The 22,147-nt window shown below is 38.5% G+C and overlaps 1 protein-coding gene across 3 annotated transcripts in view; it reads left to right on the plus strand.

Moving 5' to 3' along the window:
• The first annotated feature begins 53 nt into the window (after positions 1–53).
• The window catches only part of LOC121951868 (uncharacterized), a 36,581-nt gene continuing 14,487 nt past the window's right edge, over positions 54–22,147 (plus strand). The window contains exons 1-32 of one of the 3 annotated variants that reach the window (XM_088085418.1): positions 54–288; positions 2,878–2,931; positions 4,179–4,268; positions 4,475–4,519; positions 4,716–4,760; positions 4,894–4,956; positions 5,131–5,184; positions 5,345–5,371; positions 7,858–7,926; positions 8,037–8,099; positions 8,190–8,225; positions 9,193–9,237; positions 9,389–9,466; positions 10,981–11,034; positions 11,178–11,243; positions 13,039–13,080; positions 13,173–13,226; positions 13,314–13,355; positions 13,490–13,574; positions 13,767–13,802; positions 14,759–14,935; positions 15,415–15,504; positions 15,715–15,798; positions 16,440–16,510; positions 16,585–16,773; positions 16,903–17,074; positions 17,182–17,271; positions 17,379–17,486; positions 19,057–19,151; positions 20,432–20,582; positions 20,667–20,780; positions 21,874–22,038. In XM_088085418.1, coding sequence (XP_087941544.1) covers positions 202–288; positions 2,878–2,931; positions 4,179–4,268; positions 4,475–4,519; positions 4,716–4,760; positions 4,894–4,956; positions 5,131–5,184; positions 5,345–5,371; positions 7,858–7,926; positions 8,037–8,099; positions 8,190–8,225; positions 9,193–9,237; positions 9,389–9,466; positions 10,981–11,034; positions 11,178–11,243; positions 13,039–13,080; positions 13,173–13,226; positions 13,314–13,355; positions 13,490–13,574; positions 13,767–13,802; positions 14,759–14,935; positions 15,415–15,504; positions 15,715–15,798; positions 16,440–16,510; positions 16,585–16,773; positions 16,903–17,074; positions 17,182–17,271; positions 17,379–17,486; positions 19,057–19,151; positions 20,432–20,582; positions 20,667–20,780; positions 21,874–22,038 — 2,641 coding nt within the window. In that variant the 5' untranslated portion in view covers positions 54–201. Of the gene's footprint in view, positions 289–2,877; positions 2,932–4,178; positions 4,269–4,474; positions 4,520–4,715; positions 4,761–4,893; positions 4,957–5,130; positions 5,185–5,344; positions 5,372–7,857; positions 7,927–8,036; positions 8,100–8,189; positions 8,226–9,192; positions 9,238–9,388; positions 9,565–10,980; positions 11,035–11,177; positions 11,244–13,038; positions 13,081–13,172; positions 13,227–13,313; positions 13,356–13,489; positions 13,575–13,766; positions 13,803–14,758; positions 14,936–15,414; positions 15,505–15,714; positions 15,799–16,439; positions 16,511–16,584; positions 16,774–16,902; positions 17,075–17,181; positions 17,272–17,378; positions 17,487–19,056; positions 19,152–20,431; positions 20,583–20,666; positions 20,781–21,873; positions 22,039–22,147 lie in introns of those variants that run through there. The other 2 variants (XM_088085419.1, XM_088085420.1) reach the window with 2 other exon arrangements.

Below are 22,147 nucleotides of genomic sequence, written 5' to 3' on the forward strand. Positions count from 1 at the left end.
TTCTCTGGGCTGTCCTGTCTATCAAGGCACTTTAACCCAGATGAAGAATTTTAATTTAACTGAAGCCATGGCCTATCATCACCCATAGTGCAGCGGTGGATGGATGTGATGTGAAGGGTAGTTGCCGAGGAGGACACTCAAAAAGACATTCATCACCTCTCGGGTGTGTGTGGTGAACTGCTGAGCTTTTGATGTAACTGGATGAAGAAAAGAGGCATGAGAAGGCCAGTGTTTGAAGTTCCTCTGATCCTGTTTGCTGTGATGTTGATGGGCACTGTGGCCAAAAATGTAAGATCTTTATTTTTTTCCTTACTGACATAACACTACAGAAAGATCAGATTTTATTTAGCCAACAGAGCAGTGTGGACAGGTTTTGAAATGCAAACACTATTGGCTGATTTTACATTTGTGCTTTTCTTCCATACTGTACACACTTGGGCCACAGTCTTATTTGTGATCCTGCCAGGATCATAGTGCTGTATGTTGTTTATTTCATACTTTACTGCAAAAATTGGGTTATTTTTTGAGCTATAATAGCTGATTGGTGAGCTTTGTTCTAGAAAGAATTAGCAGCATCTTTACTATGTTTATCACAGTTGTTCCAACTTGCCCTTTTAAGCAATGCATCAGTAACATTTTAATTTATTTTAGTAATTCCAAATGTTGTTTTGTATAACTTTACCTTTCTCTTGCTGAATCTCTCCCAGGTCCCACATAAAAATCCACAAAACCAGTGTTTATGGGAGAACAGCATCATCCTGTCTCCTGCTGTGTACAATGTTAGCTTCATTCATTCTTCACAGCCTTAACTTTGATATACAAGTCTGTGGTCTGTTTGTAACTTCAATGTCTGTGCTTAACTCCAAACATCTTGTATCCTGAAGAGATGCAGGGGTTTTTGCAGTCTGTTTGCATCATTGTGTACAGTATTCACTTCACTGGGCTATGTTGGTGGGCCCTTTTTATGTAAGGTCAGTGAAAAGGGACAGGATATGGTAGATGGAAAATAAGCGAAAGAGGCACCCAGCTCTTTACAGAGAATTAAGCAGAGACATTTATATCGTTTTTCTCTGCTAAAAAAAATGTAAGTTCTTTACATCAGTGGTTCCCAACCTTTTCCTTTTAGAAACCCATTTTCTATCATTATATAAACTGACAAGCCCTGATAGAGTGGCATATTTTATGGATATTTCAAATTATAGTCCATGCTTAACAATAACAGCTAAGAACAAATGATAAAGTGTACAAATAACCCAAGTAGTGAACGCAATGACTGCAGCAAGTTTGTGTAAATTGAATTATGTCTTCTTCCTTATGCTTCGACATTGTTCAGTTAGGTCTTTGGTTGTTTTAACTGCTACTTCTCTAATGTACTACGAGGCTGTTTAGCAGAGAGTGAAGGCTCTATGAATGTAGCCTGTGTCCAGGTCTTAATTGTGCCTTTATCCTGTGAGATACTTTTAGTTTATAAATTGAAAAATAATTTAAACCTTGAAAATAACTAATTAAATGATTGTTCTTCACAGAAATAAATGAAATGCTGAGATGTAGGATTGTGGTACATTTCTGAGAAACATTGTCTTACAGCCCTTTAAATCAATATGGCTTTGGGGCTTTAGGGACCCCTAGTGGGAGTCAGGACCTGAGGTTGAGAACCAGTGTTTTACATCACTGCTACAAACTAATAATAAAATTGTGAATCATCTGTGATAAAGGCTGAAGCTCACCAATAATGAGAAAATCTACATTTTCATGCTCTTACAGCAATGGAAAACACATCTACGGCTTTTTAACATTCAATTAATTTTATCCTTAATTATAATTTCATGTGCACAAGGAAATTGAATTCATTACGGTAAAATGTCTCTTATTAAATGAGCCAATTTAAGGTATAACGGAAATGTCAGACCCGTTTGTTCCCCCTTTGTGTCTTGGAGCGTTGTACTCACGTTTTTGACTGAATCATCACAAGACTAAGGTGAACTGGAAACTGAATGCATGAGAAATTACTTTCAGTTAACTGACAACTGGTAATTGTATCAAGTGCTTAATATAACCTTTAGTTGACCTTTTATCTAGCCTACAGACAAACAATCCACTGTGCATTTTACTCTATTTTATTTACCTTGGCTCCACCCTCTTAGTGCATTAGCTTCAGTGAAGCTTCTTCTTTTGCTGATAAGCAGTTGTGTTTACTGCCTTTAAATTAAAGGCCAGTGTGTTGTCCAGAAACACAGGACATGTTAGCAATGGAGAGTTATGCATGGCAAATTGCTTCCACAAATCCCACCAAAGTAAACTCCTTTATTGTGCAAATAAATCAACATAATTTTTGTAAAAAGTGCAATCGATTGCAATAATTTGGATCACTCAAATCAGCAGACTGCCAACAGTAGCTATAGCTCCTGAGATGAGTGGTACACCTCTCTGGGGGCATAGACCCACTGAGGGAGGTACATATGACTGTGGGGGGTAGCTGAGGGAATCTAATTAAACAAGAAAAAAAAGAGTGCTTTCACGCTAGAGAGGCAGTCAACATTCAGGTGGACTTGCAATGGAGGACCGGAGCACAAAGAAAGAAAATACAATTCAGAGTAGAATCTGGATTTTTTTTTTTAAATGCTTAAAATGCTCTAAAGTCAACTCTCCCCAGTGCACTGGGGAGATTATAATATTGAAATGTTTGCACTTAAGTTCTCTGTGTGCAAGTTTTCTACTGCTGCTGCATTCTTTCTCCCTAACAGCACCAGAAACACGACCAACAAAAGACAGTGACTAAAACGTTAACCACTTGAGAACTGCTGCTTTTTAAATCCATTTAAGACATTGTTTCCATATACGCAATGCACGCTGAACAATGTTACAATTTCTTTTCAGTGTGAGTGCAATGGGAGATCAAGGTGCCGCTGTAAAGGAGTAAAAGGCAGCAGGGTGAGTGGATCAACTATTGTCTCATCAAATTCAGCCGTCAGTGCTTGAGTTCACTATAAATGAATTCCGCCTCATTCAATTTTGAAACCATTTTATTTTACATAACTTTCTACTAAATACATTATAGTGTTTTTACCCATCATTCAAGACATTATAGAACGGGTCATGTTCATGAACTGTAGTATGGATGTACATGAGCTGTTGTACATTTTCAATATTTCATTTGATGCAACTATTTTTTCTAGTTAATTAGACACTTTTTTAAATGTATTTTTTTAAACAAGTGCTTTTCCTGCTGTGTATGCTTTCTATGCAAAAGGCCTATTGTTTTTATTATTACTACCACACAAATACTGTCATTAATTTAACATCTCTACTCATTTTAAAAGCTTCCAAAACAGACCTGTGCTACTGTCTTACCATTGCATTAAAAAGACGGCACTGTTAAGCAGTTTCCACAATCTAAACACATCAGGTGCAGTTGTATACTTCAACAAGAGTGTGTCAACATCCTTCATTATAGTTATAGCCTCGTAGAGAGACTCGCTGTTACGCACATGAATCCTTTGTAATCAAATACAGTTGGGCCTAAGCAACGGTTTGCCCAAATTGTGATTAACAAAGCTTAAGAGACGTACATATGTTGTTCTACGGCATAAAATACACCAGTAAATACCCCATTCATGAACTTTGAAGCTTTCATGTTTCTTAAAAAAGACGGTTTCTAACAGGTGGCCATATGAGACTACAGAATGTCATCAAGCCGAACATGACTTCACAACCTCGTTGTGGTGGGGAATTTAAGTCATGGGACTATGGTGTAGTTTATTTATAGCCTAACATTAGCTTTTTACTTCTGGTGATTGCATTTATGAATAAAAAATCACAAAATTGATGTGCATTTGTGAAGATTATCTTTCTGAAAAAAAACCCAAAAAATGTGTAAATGTTGTCGTGTTTGTCTCAGAGCTCATGTTCTGCAATAATCCTAAATCCAATGGAAACATCCCATAGGCACCCTTTGCACCTTTAAGCATCAGTCTCAGTAATATTTTAATGAAGACTGATGAAACTCTGTGAATGCTTCTTTAATTGTGCCTACATACATTTCACACACTGACAACATTTACAGATGCAAATATGCATTTTTTTTTTAACTGAAGTTGATGATTGTTGCTAGCAGTTTGTCTTCCCCCTTTTCATCCATTTTCTCTCTTTCTCTCACACACATACACTCATGCCCACAGGGAGAAAAAGGTTTTCCCGGACTTGAAGGTCCCCCAGGATCAGGGGGCCGTCCAGGATCAGATGGTCATGCCGGACCATTGGGACCAAAGGTAGAATTTCAGCCCGGCTCTCGCTCTTAAATTCTGTACATCTCCAAATCCAATACTATTGTCAGAAGGGAAACATTGACTCAAATATTGTAGAGACTGTGATGAATAACAATTTCTCTTTGTGTACATAGACATCGCTATTGGTTGTACTTTTACTGTATCTTCCTAGATCACTAAAATTAATAATTGGTTGCTGTCTTTGACAGGGCAACACTGGGCCTGTTGGACCTGTGGGGCCAAAAGGCGATCCGGTAAAATAACTATATTATCCAAACTTGTGTTTGTTGACTGTTTATTTGATTTCTCTGTGAGTGAAAACTGAGTTACGTTTGAAATGTGTATAATCTATATGTGTACAGACAAAGTACAAACATTGTGGGAGACCAGGTTTCCACTCTGTAGCTCCGATGTGCCTTTTAAAAAGTGTTTTTGTTTTTGTCATTACAGGGACCTGAAGGCAAAGAAGGATTTGCTGGGTCTCATGGTTTACCGGTGAGGTATCATAGTCTCTTATTTATCTTTGTCACTCTGTTCATTGTTTAATCATTTTGTAAATGTGTGTTCCTGCATATGTTTATAGATGCTCGTTAACCTTTTTTTAACATCTGCTGACTTTCTCCTACAGGGTATCACAGGTTTACAAGGACCTCCAGGACCAGTTGGAGCTCCAGGCTGCAATGGAACAGATGTAAGTAAATATGATATAGTAACAGTGGTATGGTAGCATTGCTTCCATGTCTTTTTAGCTCATATACAAAGTGTTTGCTGATGAAGCTTTGAGTAAAGAGCTTTTCAATCATACTTTTTCCAATCTCTAACAAACCTGAACCACATTTTATACACTTTGAACACATACTTTTAGGGAGACGATGGACCTCCTGGTGTTCCTGGGGCCCATGGGATTGATGGACCTGCAGTAAGTTATTTCTGTTATGTTAACTTATGTTGTAATCAAATACAGTGTCTTGGTTTTTTCAACTTCAGTCTTTTGTTGTTTATTTCTGTCCTTAAAATGAACCATCAATGGCAAAGTTTACTATTCAAAGTTTTGCTGCAGCTTTGTCTTTACTTTACAGGGTCCACCTGGCTTGCCTGGACCAAAGGTAATAAAATGTATGCTGCGCAACCCACAGTCAGTTGTTTAGCACTATTTAAATTTAGGAAGGGTGAAACTGCAGAATTGCTCAGCAATTGCTGCCTTTCAAAAAGTTTATTAGCAGGATCCGATGCACCAAGAAAAACATGACGCTGCACTAGCAGGTGCCCCCTCTGCCTCCCCGAGCTCCCAGAGCTAATTTCCTACCTAGTCCACGAGAGACCAGTAACTTGTTTAAAGATTTTTTCTGTTTTGTTCCCTCTATCAAATCCATCCATACACTTTTATTTACAGCAAGGAATGTGCTCATTCTGGATCTAATTTTCAAGACAACAGTTCCTGTTTATTTGCATTCACTGCTAGCACTGAGTGTTACCAGAGTATGCATCGTACACCTACTTTATCAGAAAGTAAGTTTTCTTGAGAGCATTCTTATGGTTGTAATCGTGATGATTGATGCAGACTCTGAAGTCATCTTCGTCTGTGCACTAACAGTTTACAGCCAGTCTGCTCATGGACATTTCAGGTGCAGGGTGCGAAAAAAAACAAACATGTTTAGCTAAGGGTTTCAAAAGACTACACAGGTTTTTCAGCTTTGACTATAACCTTTACTAGGTTGATGAGCAGGGACAGACTGTCAGCAGTAACAGTTACAGAGCATATGATCACACACCAGCAATGGCCCCATGCTTACTTGCCAGCTATTAAGAGTTCTTCTAGTAGTGGTGAAACCCCCATCCTCAGACCTGGTGGGTGAACAGTCTGCTTTGACTATACATAGCCAGAAATCACTCCACATGGTTAGTTTAATAAGAAAAACTAGATTTCTCTAGTTTACACACGTAATATTCAAGTGCGTATTCCCCCAGTAAATCAATCAGTCTTGTTGAATTATCTTCCACATTCGTTTGCAGGCAGAAAAAGTTCTTCAGTTTTACTTGCCATGGATTAGCATACAAGTACAGTGGATTGCTATTCAGCTACTTCCTAATCCCGACACCTTCTATCTGTGTGGACACATCATTCAAACTGCTGCAGTACCTGGGAATTTCTTGGTTGTTTTACCTGAATAATATAATTCCTCTGGCAGTGAAAAAAATAATCAGCCATTTCCCTTTTTATTTTTTAAATTTAACCTTAATTTAACCAGGAATGGTCCCATTGAGATTCAAATTCTCATTTTCAAGGGAGTCCTGGCCAAGAAAGCAGCATGACAAATTTCACATAAAGGAACAAATACATTAAGAACACAACAGCAAAAAGTTGAAAAAGAAAAAACGGCATAAAGATAATAGATAGATTATTGTTCTAATGGATGAAGGATATTATTAATATTAAAAAGAAAGATTTGTTCAAATCAAAAAGAGTTCAACACAATAAGAGCTCACTATGAATTTGAGGAAAAGCATTCTCAAATAACCTATGACATACTTGTGCCGGCTGAATCAGAGAGCTTAGGCTTGTCATGTTTAGGTGCAAGGGAGATCCTGAGAAACCTGGACGTGTGCGTGTCGATTTGTGTGCACACTCAGACATCAGGGAGTTAATGTGTGCATGTGTATGAGTTAGGACATTAAATTCACAGTTAATTTTATTAAGTGAGTTGTTGTCATGCTTTGTAGGATATTATGCACAGTTCACAATCCAGAGTGACACTTTTCAGCAGCATTTAAAATATAATGTGATTACAAATGGCTCATATAATGTAGGAAATATTTTTGGCATAATGGTTAAACTTATGTATTCAATTGTGCTCATTTTTGTTTTCTTAATTTTTGGACTAGCCAACTATTTCAAGTTTAAGCTTTCATTTTAACTTCAGGGAATGTTGTCGCAAAGAACATCCCCATCACAAACAGTACTGTACCTTTACTATTGGAGTACTGGCAGAATTAATACCTCTGGGAAGACAGTCTTCATAAGCTACTTTTACACTGTCACCTCCTTGAAAGCATACATGATGAGGGCAGCAGTTCAGATTTTCACTGGCAACATGCTTGGGTCCTCATCAGGCTCATTTTTTTGGACTTGTGAGTGTGAGAGGATTACTGTGTGAGAGTCCTGTTGTCACCATTTCCACTTCTAATGTGCTGTCTGTGTCATGGCAGTTGGTACATATTGAACTAGCTTTGCCCCTTAAGCCTGTTGAAACCCTTTAGAAGGCAAAGCCTGTGTAAAATAGGTTGTCATTTTGTTCTATAAGCACTCGTTACTGAGTTGGTGAATGAAGAGTACGGTTTATGCAGTCGTTTCATATAGGGACGCTCTCATTCTAATTCTGAGCACATGCATGCATGTCATGTGCACGGATACATAAAGATGAGTAATGAAGCTGCAGAGCCCAACTGTGAACCGGAGTTATAATATGCAGCAGTGTAGTATAACAACTTCCATGTAATATTACTATATACCTTTAATTGTCAGGTATGTTAACACCATATTTAGTAGCTTTAACTACGAAATTTTTGATCATTTTCTTTCTGTATGACACAGGGTGATTCTCAGATATCACAGAATACAATACCAGGGCCACCTGGGCCACCTGGGAGGGATGGAGAGCCGGTAACTATTTACATTGCATGAATAATATTATAGTTTATACAATATTTTTCATTAGAGTTAAAGGTGTTTTCCATTGTAACTTAAAAAGGGAAACTTCCTTTGTATTTCAGGGAAATCCAGGTTTCCCTGGAGAGCGTGGATTACCAGGGGACCCTGGACCACAGGGATATGTTGTGAGTGAAGTTTTTCGGTTTGTCTTGCATAGAGTGGATGCAGCACTGTAAAACTTTTATGTGATGCTTGATAAAATGCTTTATGAACAGGGGTTTATTGGCCGCCCTGGGGCTCCAGGATCTAAGGTAATGCTAATAAATATGGATGAATATTTTGGCTATGTGTGTACCTTATACCACATTTGTTTGATTTCTAAATGGCCCAGAGGAAAACCACAGCTGCAGGCTTTTTGTTTTGACCACAGTGCTTGTTCTTTCACATGGAAGTATTTTGGAATGTAGTGTGAACATCTACGGGTGTGAAACGGTTTCTTGTGAAACTCTTTTCAGATAGTGAAATTGGTGGTGATACGATATAATGTATTAGAGGAGGAGTCTAAACCCATCGTTTGGAATTGGCAACAACAAGGATAGTAATCGTGGGAACCAGGCTGCAATCAAACTGATAGTTTTTTGGGGGGTTTTTTTTTCAGAAAGACTGGAAGACCACATTATTTATATCAACACATTACAGTTGCTTTCCCATCCTTTATATTCTGTCCGATATGTATGAAATATCTACTTTATTATATTATATTTATAACAGCCTGGCCAACTTTGTGTTGCGTGGCCTGTGTGTTAGTGCAAATGAAGATATTGTTAACCCGTAACTGCATATTTTAACATTTTATTAAGATGTACCCATGTAATGACTTGTTCTTTTTATCTTTGCCTACCGTCTATTGCTGTTTCTTGTTGCTATTGCTGCTCTGCATGTCTGCATGTAATGCTTTACTGTGTGTCCTTGCTGCATGCTGCTTGCATGGCTATTAGTGCTAAAATTATTTATATAATTGCTATGGTATTGTTTTGTACTGATGTTCGGCTGTTTCTTGTTGCTTTGCATGGCTTGTGTTCTGTCTTGAGAATTCCCCTGGTTCCCTGCTGTTGTAGTTGTTATGTGAATTTTATCATTTTATAGGTTTCAAAACATCTTGCCAAAGGACTAGTTGAAAATTAGCCAGCTGGCTAACGCTGACAGATTTACAGAAATATTTATTAATGTGTGCTGTCCATATAAATAAAATATATGGAATGAAATTAAATCCTACAGGGTCAAGAGGGCATAGGTAGTGTCCCAGGACCTCGTGGACCAAAGGTAAGTCCTTTTTTAGACCCACTGTTACAGTGTATCAATAAGGTTACATTTAATTTACCTCTGACCATTTCTGTGACATGATCATAACAATTTGATGTGTGCATTATGTCTTATTTTTGTTTGAGGACGATCTCAATTTGTTTGATTGCAGGGGAGACCAGGACCAAGAGGGCCACCAGGGCCACCAGGTCGCATCAAGGAGTTTTTCTCTGAGAGTCTCATATTAAAAGTACAGTAACAGACTGAAGTTAAATCACAGTGCCAGTTATTTGTATACTGTATCCCCAGGCTGTTCTCATGCACTGTCTGTCGGTTTTCCCACAAAAGGTAATGCACCAAAATCAGTACATATCCCACATAATCATGGGCCAGTAGTTTGTGCGTAACCCACATATTTTGGAAGGCTGTGATAATTTGACCAATGCGCTGACAGTAGTAAACAACAAAGCAGTCCAAGCAGGACAGGGGGTCAGATTTGGGTGGTGGATGGGTTACAAATGGTGTTTCGACAATGTGATCTTTGAGTGAACTCCTGAGTCATTTTAGGGGAAGGCCTAATGTCTAAACCTAAATTCTGTAACTTTAGATTAATTACGTAAAGTGGTGTAATTTAACTAAATATATGTATACAAGTATTGTACTTAAGTATGAATTTGAAGCACTTTTACTTTACTTGCAAACTTTACTTTTTCTTTTCAGGCCACTTTATACTTTTAGTCCACTATTTCTGAGGGAAATATGGTACATTTTAATTCACTACATTTATCTGAAAGCTTAAGTTACTAGTTAGTTTAGTGAAGATTTTTGAATAAAAGGAAAGAGAAAAGTTTATTTTGTTTTAAATTAAAACACAGTCAACAAAAGTGCTGCTGAAACAATTAGTCAGTTGTTAGATTAGCTACAAAAAAAGAGATAAATATTTAAGTAATTCTTGATTCATTTTGATTTTTAAGATTTTTCCAAATTGGGTACTTTTACTTTCAATACTTTAAGTACATTTCCCTGACTATATACTTTTACTGAAGTATAATTTTAAACAAGGACTTCTACTTGTAAGAGTATTTTCACAGTGAGGAATTAGTACTTTTACATAAGTAAAGAATTTGATTACTTCTTCCACCTCTGATTACATAACTTAACACTAAGGAAATAACGTTGATCATGGGAAACTAATTTGTAGTGTATCACATGAACCGTTGTATGAGGATACTTTGATATTACATAGCGTGTAGTTTTTAATGATGGTATTGCAATATCTAGGTTTTATGGTGGGGTAATAATTGCCCTGAATGACACTGCCTTTAAAGTCCATTTGAGACATAGCCAGTGCACTAATATGTGTCACACTTCACAAACTAGAGCAGTTTCAAAATTCTACAGTGGCTGTTTTTATTTTTCTTAAATGTAAGTAGAAGAATAAAAAAGAAGAAAATGGAAAGATCATTATTAGAGAAAAAGCTCATGAAGGGTCCAAAATGGAAAAACTCAGCCTCATCCTCAATAAATTTCAGTCACCTTTTCATTATATTTCTTGTATCGATGGCCTGATGGTCGCACTTGAGGAAAGATAGTAGAATATGATTCCTCAGGGACTGTGAATGCTCACAGCCATTTTATGGCTAATTGGGTAGTTAAAAATATCTTAATGTATGTGGGACCAAAATGTTGGACAGAACAACTTACAAGCAGCTGTAGTTGTTGAAACTAATTAACTAAACTAATGAAGGTTTATGTCTTATTCAGGGTGTAAAAGGAGACAGAGGAGATATAGGAGATAAAGGCTGCAAGGGTGCACCAGTAAGTATACCTTACATATTTTAAATGAATGTCTTTTTTTTTAATTTTTAGATCTCTAAAGATTCTCCCTGATGTTTGTTTTGCCTTGTTAGTGTTGTTTATTTATTTCTCTGATTCTCAAGCTTATTTTCATCTGTTCTTAGGGAGACCTTGGTTTCGGCTATTACACCAAAGGGGCAAAGGGCGACAAAGGACCGGAGGGTCCAGAAGTCAGACACTATATTTATTCCATTCACTCTCACCTTTAAGCCTCCTGTTCTGTTTGTGCAACCACATTTGAAATATAGTGGTGTCCCAAAACAGAAATTCTGAAGTGGTATTTGACTGTTGAACCATATCGTTCTACCCACAAATTGGGAATAGCTCCAGAAAAAGGATGATCAGCAGAGGGCAGTAATGCAGCACTGAAATCAATGTGATTTGGCAAACAGAAAAGGGAAAGGAAAGAACAGAAAAGAAAAGAAAGACATCCTATAGTCAGTGTTTCTGTGTATTAATGTGCAACTCCTGGAGGATATACAGAAGTGTGGGAGGCACACAGATAATTGCTGGTTTTCACTTGTGTATTTGTTGGTAAGCATGTAAAGTGAGACATGCTACACATTTGTGTAGCAGAGTGAATGGGACTCATTTGCTTTCTTGTCTTATTGTGTGCACAGATGTTTTTCTTTAATGTCTTATTGTTTTTGATTTTGATGCAGCGATTACCACAATTCCTCCTAACAATAAAAGTGAACTTAATCTTATAATCAACCTATATACACCATTTTATCATAATTGTGTTGCTAGAAAATAGTTTCAGTCCAGGTTAGAGTGGACAGTATTACCACCACCCTTAAAGCGCCTTTATGAAGGCCCACCATTAAAACGTAAATAAATAAAGCTACAATAATAACCGCTCTAAAATGAGGGAAAAGGTAATTAAGCTCAAGTATTGGGACAAAATCTTCCACATTTAAATGGTCACAGCATTGCTATGCCTTGTAAATTATTGACAACATTTAGAGCAACACCAAAGAGGCCATCATAGACCATAGCTGAGCTGTGGTAAATCTGACCTCATTGGATTTGAATGTATATATTTTTTTAGGAGTCTGTGAATCCTAACATCCTTATCTGAAATTTAGTGTGCCATGGAGAGACAGATAAAGCCAGATTTTTCTGTTTTTCATTTAACATGAAAACAACAGGGGCATCTCAGCTGCAGACTCAAAACTGTTGTTATTTTGTTTGTCTTTTATTATTATTATTATAATTATTATTATTTATTTTTATTTTTTTAAAAAAATTGCATTATTATTTGTAGGCTTGTGGTATGTACCTGAACTAGGACACTGCTGTTGAGGACGAGGCCTCTGCTAATCACATCTGTCCAAATAGAATGAAATAAGAGTCTCCCGTTAGTCCCAGCTGTTGACTGCTTTTATTATTAGTGGCGTGTAATGTCAAACAAAAATACATTTTTAATAATTAAACAATTTTACCCTTTAGAACCTGGATGAACGTAAGTTTTGTTGACACCTTTCACAAGTATTTAAATCTTTGTTTAAAAGCAATTAGCAACTTAGCAGGAAATGTTTCACAAATTCCAAAAAAATAGTTATAGTAGGTGACAAGAAATTTGCTTGAAAATTAGCTGCAGGGATATTATTAGATTTGATTTAAGAAATTATTAACAATGTCCAGAAAACTATATGTAAAATTCTTGTAATTATATATTTAAAGTTGTGCTACAGAAAGAAATCTTTTTATTTTATTTGAGAACTTTATTTTCTTCTTTTTTTAAAAAAACTTTTGAGGTAATTTTCTTGTAAAATGTTGCTAGTTTTTTGCTAATTTTTAATCATTTTAAGTTGCTCATTGCCTTCTGTATTTTGAAAGAAATCAAGCTAATTTGCTCAGGTTTCAGAGGGTTAAAGGATGCCCGAGGCCCATCATAAACATTTTTTCTTCATAGAGAAGAAATTGCCAATACCTGACTGTTGTCCTCCATTGTCCTTGTAGGGAAAACCAGGGAAGGATGGTAATCCTGGACGACAAGTATTGGTAATGTTTTATCATAAGGGTGTGCATGTATGCAGAATCATTATGTTCTAGTGTGTCTGTGTGGCTTTTGAATACAATATAGTTTTCTTTAGGGACGGCCTGGCCCTGTAGGTGAGCCAGGATATCCAGGGACACCAGGACCGATGGTTAGTAATGTGTTAGTGCCAAAAACAATACCCAGTCTTTGGTATGCATTGTATCATCATCCTTTGATTTTGTGCTCTAATATTTAGGGTGAAAAGGGAGATCAGGGTCCTCCTGGTCCGCCTGGAGATGTGAGTTTATTCTTATAATTGTGAACTCATGAATGTCATGATATTTTCAAGATGGTTTTCAGGGCTATTTTAAATGTTTTGTTCTTGTTGTACCACTGTGTTGTCACTACATGCCTCCTGTGATTTTGTTACAGATAGTTTGGCCTGTGATCGAGCTACTGAAAGGATACCGTGGAGATCCTGGTTTCCCAGGCCCACCTGGACTTCCTGGTCGTCAAGGTAGATGAACATAAAGCTATGTAATAAGGTGATTTAGAAGAAGTGAGATGAACTACAAATAGATCCAGAAAAGTCAAAAGTCGTAAGACACTCTATTGTTGAAGCTGCGATTGTTTGAAACTTTATAAGCTAAGTTTGCTTTCAGCTGACTAGTCTATACAGAAATTAAACAAACTATCAATATTTTCTCAGGTGTTGTGGGATTTCCTGGAGCTGATGGACCTCCAGGTATATTTCCCATGTTTTCCCGATTTTCATTTCCTTTTATCAATGCCAGTGTGCCAATGTTTTTTTTGACAGTTTGCAATACACAACAATGTCAAACTCATGCATCTATGCTGCTAGAAACTTGCAAACAAAAGTCGTAAAGATGAGATGATGAAGAAGAATAATGAGAAATCATAGCAGAGAGGAAGTAACGGTTCAAAGCGTACTTTCAAGTTACAAAGATGACAACGGCGCTGCTTGTAAATCTGTAAAGTGATTAAGTAAAGGTGGAAACCAGCAATATGGTGGAACATCTTTCCCACAACGTGGGAATGTATTAAATACTCTACGCAAAAGTGCTGCTGCTCACCAGTTAAAGCAGCTTGTTTGTTACAGAGGGTAAATATCCTACTTTATAAAAACATAAATGCCCAGCAGGCAGGCTTAGCACATTTTTTCCTTTGACAAAAAAAAAACTAAATGAAATTAAATTCTGCACGTATTGTCACTCATTTACATCTACACATCTAACTGTGATCAGACGCAGAGCTAATAAAGCAGTTGTGTTGACGCAGAAAAGCTTTGCAGGCCTACTTTTTTTCCGCATGAAAAATTGATTAGGAATCGTTAAGGGAACTGATAAAGAATCGGATGGAAAAGCAAGATTGATAATGGCATGGGTATCAAGAAAATCTCCCTGATATTTCCATCAATTCCTATCCCTGCATCTCTCTCTCTCTCTCTCTCTATATATATATATATATATATATATATATATATATATATATATATATATATGTGTGTAGTGTTGCATATATATATATATATATATATATATATATATATATATATATATATATATATATATATATATATATATATATAGATAGATAGATATTCAAAAAGTGCAGTATAAGCAGGTATGACTTTTGATTTCCCTAAATATATTGCTCACACTCTCCCTTTGCATCACATAGGCCAATCATCTGGGGTTTATGTGCCTGGCCCACGTGGTCCCACTGGCTCTCCAGGCCCCAAAGGTGATCCTGGGGAGTCTGGGGATATTTATCTAGGATCCCCAGGTCTAGATGGGGATGAAGGCGATCAAGGGCCTCCAGGGGATCCGGGTCCGCCTGGACCTCCTGAAGACAGAAGTATGTGTAAATGTATTCTTTCTAAAAAGTTATCTAAATCTTATCTTCCAATCTCGGTAATACCAGTAATTTCAAATCTTGATTAACTCAGCAAACTTCTTGGATGGGTGATGGACTGTATTGTCATGTAAACCTTTTTTTACTGAAATCATTTATTATTCGCCTTTACATTGTCACTATAAGCTTATTGGGCAGTTATTACACAAGAGTTTATACATGGGATTTCTACAAGTATTGTCATCCTGTGAATATTGTTGAACATCTTCACAAAGCCCCTTTATTTATTTATTTATTTTTATCTTGTAAAGATAAAACGTCTGCAGTTCCTATACAGTAATGCATACAAACATTAGCTTTATGTGATGGAAGAAAAGTGCCAGGCTTTATTTTTAATAAAATGAACCAGCAGTTGTCAAAAACTACATAATGAGGCACATTGATCATTCAATGTGATCTTTGTTTTTGAAAATTGCTTGTAGCACACAGGACTACCAAAGGTCTGCCAGGAATGAAGGGAACGAGGGGTACACGTGGACCTATGGGATATGATGGGACGTATGGAAAGAAAGGTGGGAAACTAGGTGTCATTCATAAATTCATTGCTACAATTTAATTTCTTTTACATCTACCCGTACTGGCTAATTCCTCCGTTTATCACTAAGCTTCGATAGTAGACTATTACGTGCAGTTGTCACTAAATAGCAGTTCATGTAGCTCTCTAATGGTCTGAAGTTCAATATAAACAGGACTAACTATTCCCATGTCTTTTCTTTGTTCAGGAGAGAAAGGGGAGCCCTGTTATGATTGTATTGGATCAGGATCCCCAGGACCACCAGGTCCCCGTGGTCCACCTGGCATCCCGGGTAAAAACCATTCACAGCATGAAAACTACCAAATGCGTCTATGATATAGTCAGGATGTCCATCTTTACTCAGGATTACTAATGGTGTCTCTATGAAGGGTCTTTAGACAGTCCATTTTTAAAATTTCTTGTCAAATTCTGATTGTTGTATTCTCAGTACGTGTGTGAGTCTTTCCATGTTAAATATCTCTCAAACAATGTCCAGTTGGTTTTCCAATGGCGCCATGTCCTGGTGATTGCCTTCTTAGTTGCTGCTATAAGAGTTTTAGCCTTATATTGGTCTTCCTGTTGGACATTGTTCCTTGTAAAGTTACCCCAAAAAAGTACATTAAATGTCTTTGGTATTTTATAAAGTAACATCAGCTCCAACTCCATCCATACATCATTCCAGTATTTCTTAATTTTCATACATTACCAAAAAAACTTGAGTATGTCTTGCCTTATTCTCCCCACACAGTCTCTAGCAAGTCTTTTGAGTATGTGTACTTCCACATCCTGGAGCTGGTGGTTGATTGCTTTATGTTACATATCTTATACCAGTCCTTCTCCTACATTCAAATGCATTTTTCAGTTTTACCGGCAATGCTGGAAAGGGAAATGTTTAAAACTGGAATTAAGATTCTTTGTCTTTCTGTCGTTCAGGATATAGTCAAGGACCAGGTGCTGAAGGTGATCCAGGCCTCCCAGGGCCTTCTGGCTTACCTGGACTGCCAGTAAGAAAATATTTAAAAAAGTATTTTGTTGTTTGTTTTGTCAAACACTTGTTAACATTAGTTTTTTTCTGAAGGGTCTTATTGGTCAAATGGGGTTTCCAGGCCTTACGGGACAAAAGGGAGACTCACATTATTACAGCAGTCCTGGGGTGAAGGGAGAGAAAGGTGACCCGGGACGGATTGGTGGGCCCGGTGGAAATGGCCTCCCCGGGTTTCCTGGGCTACCAGGTCGCAAAGGAGATCAAGGGCCTCCGGGGGATTCAGTGAGAATGTTTTTGCAGACTTTCACTTAACATGCTGTTTATTTTGCCATTTTGATGTCACCTAAATTCTCAGACATGTCCAAGAGCTCATTCAGCCCAAACCAAACAAGTTCTCCATCTGCTTTCCAGTATCCCTTCCCTGGTTCAGAGGGAGACATTGGATTCCCAGGTCCACCAGGGCCCTTAGGCAATCCGGGACCACTCGGCTATCCTGGGCCAGAGGGATTTGGCCCCACTGGAATTCCTGGAAGTAAGGGAGCTGTTGGGGTACCTGGCTTTCCAGGACAGCCTGGATTTCCAGGTAAAGTAGTACACTGACCAATGTTCAATTAACGGATGTTTATAAATATAAACACACAAGAAGACAGACAGAAAGACTCCTTTCTTCTCTCACTCTATCACATGTAGGCCAGAAAGGTGAACCTAGCCCCATCCACACTAAAGGACTTCCAGGACCCCGAGGGTTTAAAGGTCAGCCAGGTTCAACTGGAAGCCCAGGTAAATGACTGTATGAATAAGAGATATATAGATGGAAGGATGGATGGATGTTCTTTACATTAACATACAACAGATAATGGAAGCGCCTCTCACCAACAAACATGCAGGTAGTTACGGAGCCCCAGGAACCCTAGGACCTCCAGGTTTACAAGGACAGAAAGGAGAAAGTGGTGAGGTGTCATTTCCTGGAAGGCCAGGATTCCCAGGACAGAAAGGTAATCCAGGTGCTATTGAGTTTAAGCCAAAAAAAGCCACATAGAGCCTGTTTTTTCCTGGTGTTAACATGCTTCCTGGGTGATTGTATCAAAACTGCACAACTCCGAGCCTGTCTGCTCATACCTGGCATTAGACTGCATCTCCACATGAGTCTGTAGTGACTACTTGTAATGAAAACGCACTTCCCCACTTTATATGGAAGTATATGTACATCATTTCTGTTTGCAAAGATTAAATGTGTTGCTCTTTTTAGTTAGCAGGATTGTTGTACTATAGGCAAATTTAAAGAAGCTCTAATAATGCTCATTTTCAGGTTCATATTTGTATTTTGGGGGTCTACTAAAATCGGTTTGCATGCTTTAATGTTCAAAAAACACATCATGTGTCTCATACTGCCCGTTGCTGCAGCACCTCTGTCTGTCAGCTGGCTGTCTCTATGCACATTCTACTCTTTCTGTTACGTTATGATGTCACCAAGTTATGGAAGTAAACATTGAAACTCTAATGAGCTGTTTCAGGCAGCCTAGCAACAATGACTTCTGAGGGAGAAAGAGCTCCCTTTGGCTTGGACTTTGGGCTTTATTACTTAGGAGACCTTTTACAAGCACAAAAATGCCATACAAAACAATAAAGAAAAGGGAAAATCCAAAAAGCATAATAGACCCCCTTTAAAGCCTTTATTGACCACTGCTGCTGAGTATGTGCTTCACACCAGGGACACTCTTAAAGGGCCAACTGTTAGCATCACGGCCAATATGTTCTAAAGCAGGCATGTCAAACCGGTCCACAGGGGGGCCGGTGTGGCTGCAGGTTTTGTTTCCAACCAAGTAGCAGCACACCAGACTTGACTCATTTAATCAACTGATCTCCGTCTTCAGACAGTTGATTGGTCAAACTGTGTGCTCTTGTTTGGTTGGCACAAAAACCTGCAGCCACACCGGCCCCCCTGTGGACCAGTTTGACATGCCTGTTCTAAAGGTTATTAACAGGTTTAATAACAGAGTTGAGCTGTTTCAGTGTTGATGTGATTTTGCTAGGACAGTTTAACAGCTGTTGCTGCTGTTAGCCTGTGCCAACCAGGCAGACGGGGAACTGACTATTTGCCAGCCTGGGAGGAGAGTGCTGATTCTAACCCATGTAATGGTAGCAACAGAAAGTTTTTGCATCTAGTGAGTAGTCAGATGAGCAAAAACGAGTAGGCAGCCCATCAGTGCAGCCCAGGTAAGATTATTATACACACTGCTGAGAAAATGTGGCCATATCTGGCCCAGACCACCTCAGAATGTGGTGTTTGCGATTGGATCTGACAACACATGGACACATTTGTTCCATACTCACCTGTACTTAGAGCTGTCCACTTTTGATCCGGTCACCCAAAACACATGCTAATACCAGATGTGAACAGGACCATAGATTCAAGGTTATTAAAGCACAAGTCATATTACCAGTCAACAGTTTAAGTTATTTGGGTTTTGAAACATCCTGAAGAGAGGGCAGAGCAGCTAAAAGTACTATCAATGCATTATTCATGTTTTTATCACCATGATTGTCTCTGTGTATATTGTCCAGGTGACAAGGGGCAGCCAGGTCTTCCAGGCTTTCCTGCTGGGGGCTTGCCTGGTCGGCCAGGACCACTAGGTCTTCCTGGACCCGCAGGACAGAAGGTTAGAGACTTAATGAAAAATATGCCATATATATTGGCTACTAAATAGTGGTATACATCTACATTTAGAATATATATAGTACTTTCCTGCCTGTTTTATGAAAGCAAATACAATTTTAAACCATTCAGTTTTAACTCAATATTCCAGGCTTTATGCTGTGTAATAGGTGACAAATAGGAAATATGAAGTTGTGTACAAGGTTTCCTGAAATGGTTTCCATTTTACATTAATCTGAAATAACTGCCGTTGGAGTGGATGATTAGACTGCAGGGGATCAATTGCCATTTGGGAATTATACTTTTTTTGTTTTCTTGCTGAGTTTGATGAGAGGATTGTTACCACTCTCTCTATATGATAAATAGGAAGCTACAGTCTACAGCCAGTCATCTTAGAGACTCAAAATGAGCAACCAACTAGCCTGGATCTGTCCAAAAGTAACACAAAGATGCCCTGTTTTTAAAGGTACTATATGCAACATTCGGAACATTAATATAGCAGCAAACCACTATTTGCTATGTGAAGATATTGTGGAGTAATGGCATTTTGAGCGCAGAATGAAGTTATGCTACGTCACTGTGTCCTGTAATCCGAGCCTCTGTCTGATGTTGAGGTAGACTTCCCAGCTGCACGTGCATGTTAGTGATTGTACCTGTGAATTTGTCCTGCTGGCTAGTTCATTGTCATCACACTGCACAGCGCTCACACAGCAATTACTGCTGATTGGGCGTTGTCAAGTCGTGGTAAACACCTTTTGGTTTTCCCTGGTTTATATAATTAGCTCGGTCAGCACTGTTCACACTGTTTGCACTGTCAGGACTGTTGACTACTAGCCGCTGGCTCAGCCACCTTTATGTGCAGATAATCCTGCCTCAGATTCTAAATCATAAATATGCTCTGAATGTCGCATACAGCTCCTTTAAAGAAGTAACTGTTTTTCTGGAAGGTCAAATGTTCATTTTCTTTGATCTTTAAAATAAATTTGCATCTTTTCAGTATTTCAGCTCTCATGGCTTCTGTATTGAATATAATAAAAGTTCACTCCTGAAAGGAATTTAATTGAATGTTAAATGTTAAGGACTTTTCAGCTCTTCTTAAGCTGTTTCAGTCCCAAACACAGCTCCCTCTGACCTCTATGCAGACATTTGTTTCTCTATGTGTTTTATTGTGAAAAGTCATGATAGACAACTAGCAGCACTGAAGCAACACCATACTGTAAGCACATTGAAATGTGTAAAGATTAAAAAAAAATAAACAATATGCTGTATATTTGTGATCATCAGGGGGAGAGTGGCCTTGGATACCCTGGCCCCCCAGGACCCCCAGGGCCGACAGGAGCAGATGGAGCTCCGGGGGCTTTAGGAGATCCTGGAATCCCTGGGGGTTCTGGGAACCCAGGACGAAATGGCAATCCTGGTTTTCCAGGAGAAAAGGGTACAGTATTCAAAAAATAATCATGAATACATATTCAAACAATACATGTTCATCTATTTACTACTTATTTTATGTTACATTCAGGAATTAAAGGTTCTGTAGGGCCCCCTGGACCAGCTGGTACTAAAGATTCATGTAAAGGTGATTTACCTGGACCAAGGGGAGCACAAGGACCAGATGGTTATCCAGGACTTCCAGGTCAGTGTATACCTGAGTCATGTGATATACTTAACTGTCAACTCCAGGGAGACAATGAATGCACAAGGTGAAAGATGAGAGATGATGAAATGTGGACCATCTTCCCCATAATTTATCACTGTCCAACAGTTTTAAAGTCCCCCTTTGCTCAAAAATATGTTTTTTATTTTATATCCCTAAAATGTGTGACCTTCACTGCACTGATTGTATCTGTCACTATACTATAGATAAAGTTTGTCAACAGAGAGGAGTTTTAACTTTACTGAAGGGGGGGTGTCTCTGTATTTCCCCAAAACCTGAGATTCAAACGGACACCAGGCAAACTAGATTGTGTTTGTCATTATTACAAAAGCCAATGTCTAATTCAGGACCACATATGGACAGACTTCGACTCAACAAGCAAAGGAACCTGTAACCTCCAGGTCAGAGCAGACTTGTCAGTACACAGGGTGAGCAGTGATCAGAGTTTGTAGTTTTTGAATGTAAACTGGACCCTGGAGCTTCCTTCCACTATCGACCAAAAACTCCATCTAGCAGATATTATTGTTTCTTTCCCAAACACTAATGCTGTGTGAGCCGTTGCCAGTTAACCTACGAGCTAACAAGCTAACAAACAATATACAGTGAATAAAAAAATGCTAACAGCATATGCCATTCTGATACATCTGCTAGTCACCAATTCTGGTGCACAACAGACTCCTCGTCTTAGTCTGACTAAGGCTCAGATATGTATGGCTAAGTCTCTCCTTTAACGCTGACGCACTTGATGCTCAATGCTCTCTCACAGGTCAAACAAGCACGATCGGGGCTGGAGAAAAAAGAAATCTGAAGCGAAACTTGATGCAAGAATCTTTTTTCAATGAAGGCGAAAGAGTAGATCTGCTTCAAGTCTCTTTTTAGATTTGTTTTACAATTATCTGGGGAATCCATGTTAAATAAAAATCAGTATAAGAATACTTTAAAACATGCCTGAAGAGGGACTTGAAACCATTTCTTTCTGTTGGGAATAAACACTTTACCACCATTCCTTTATCTCCATTTTTCCTTTTTCCACCTACAATTTTCTCTGTCTTTTTCTCCTCCTCTTTCCCAGGACCTGACGGCTCCCCCGGTGAGAAAGGAAACCCAGGTTTGCCAGGGTTTGGTCGTCCTGGTGCCACCGGTGAACCTGGCCTTCTTGGGCCATCAGTACCAGGCTCACGTGGGCTTACTGGACAAAAAGGGATCAAGGGACAAAACGGCATGCCTGGTCAACCAGGTATGTTATCTGACACTCATCTGATGACGTTCAGTTCTTCAATACATGATGCATGTGAGGGGAAGGCTTTCAGCTTTTGAAATGTCTTTGAGTACTTTATAATATCTAA

The sequence above is a fragment of the Plectropomus leopardus genome, chromosome 12 (genome assembly GCF_026936395.1).
Source record: "Plectropomus leopardus strain MGB_pleo_1.0 chromosome 12, ASM2693639v1, whole genome shotgun sequence".
Lineage (NCBI taxonomy): Eukaryota > Metazoa > Chordata > Actinopteri > Perciformes > Serranidae > Plectropomus > Plectropomus leopardus.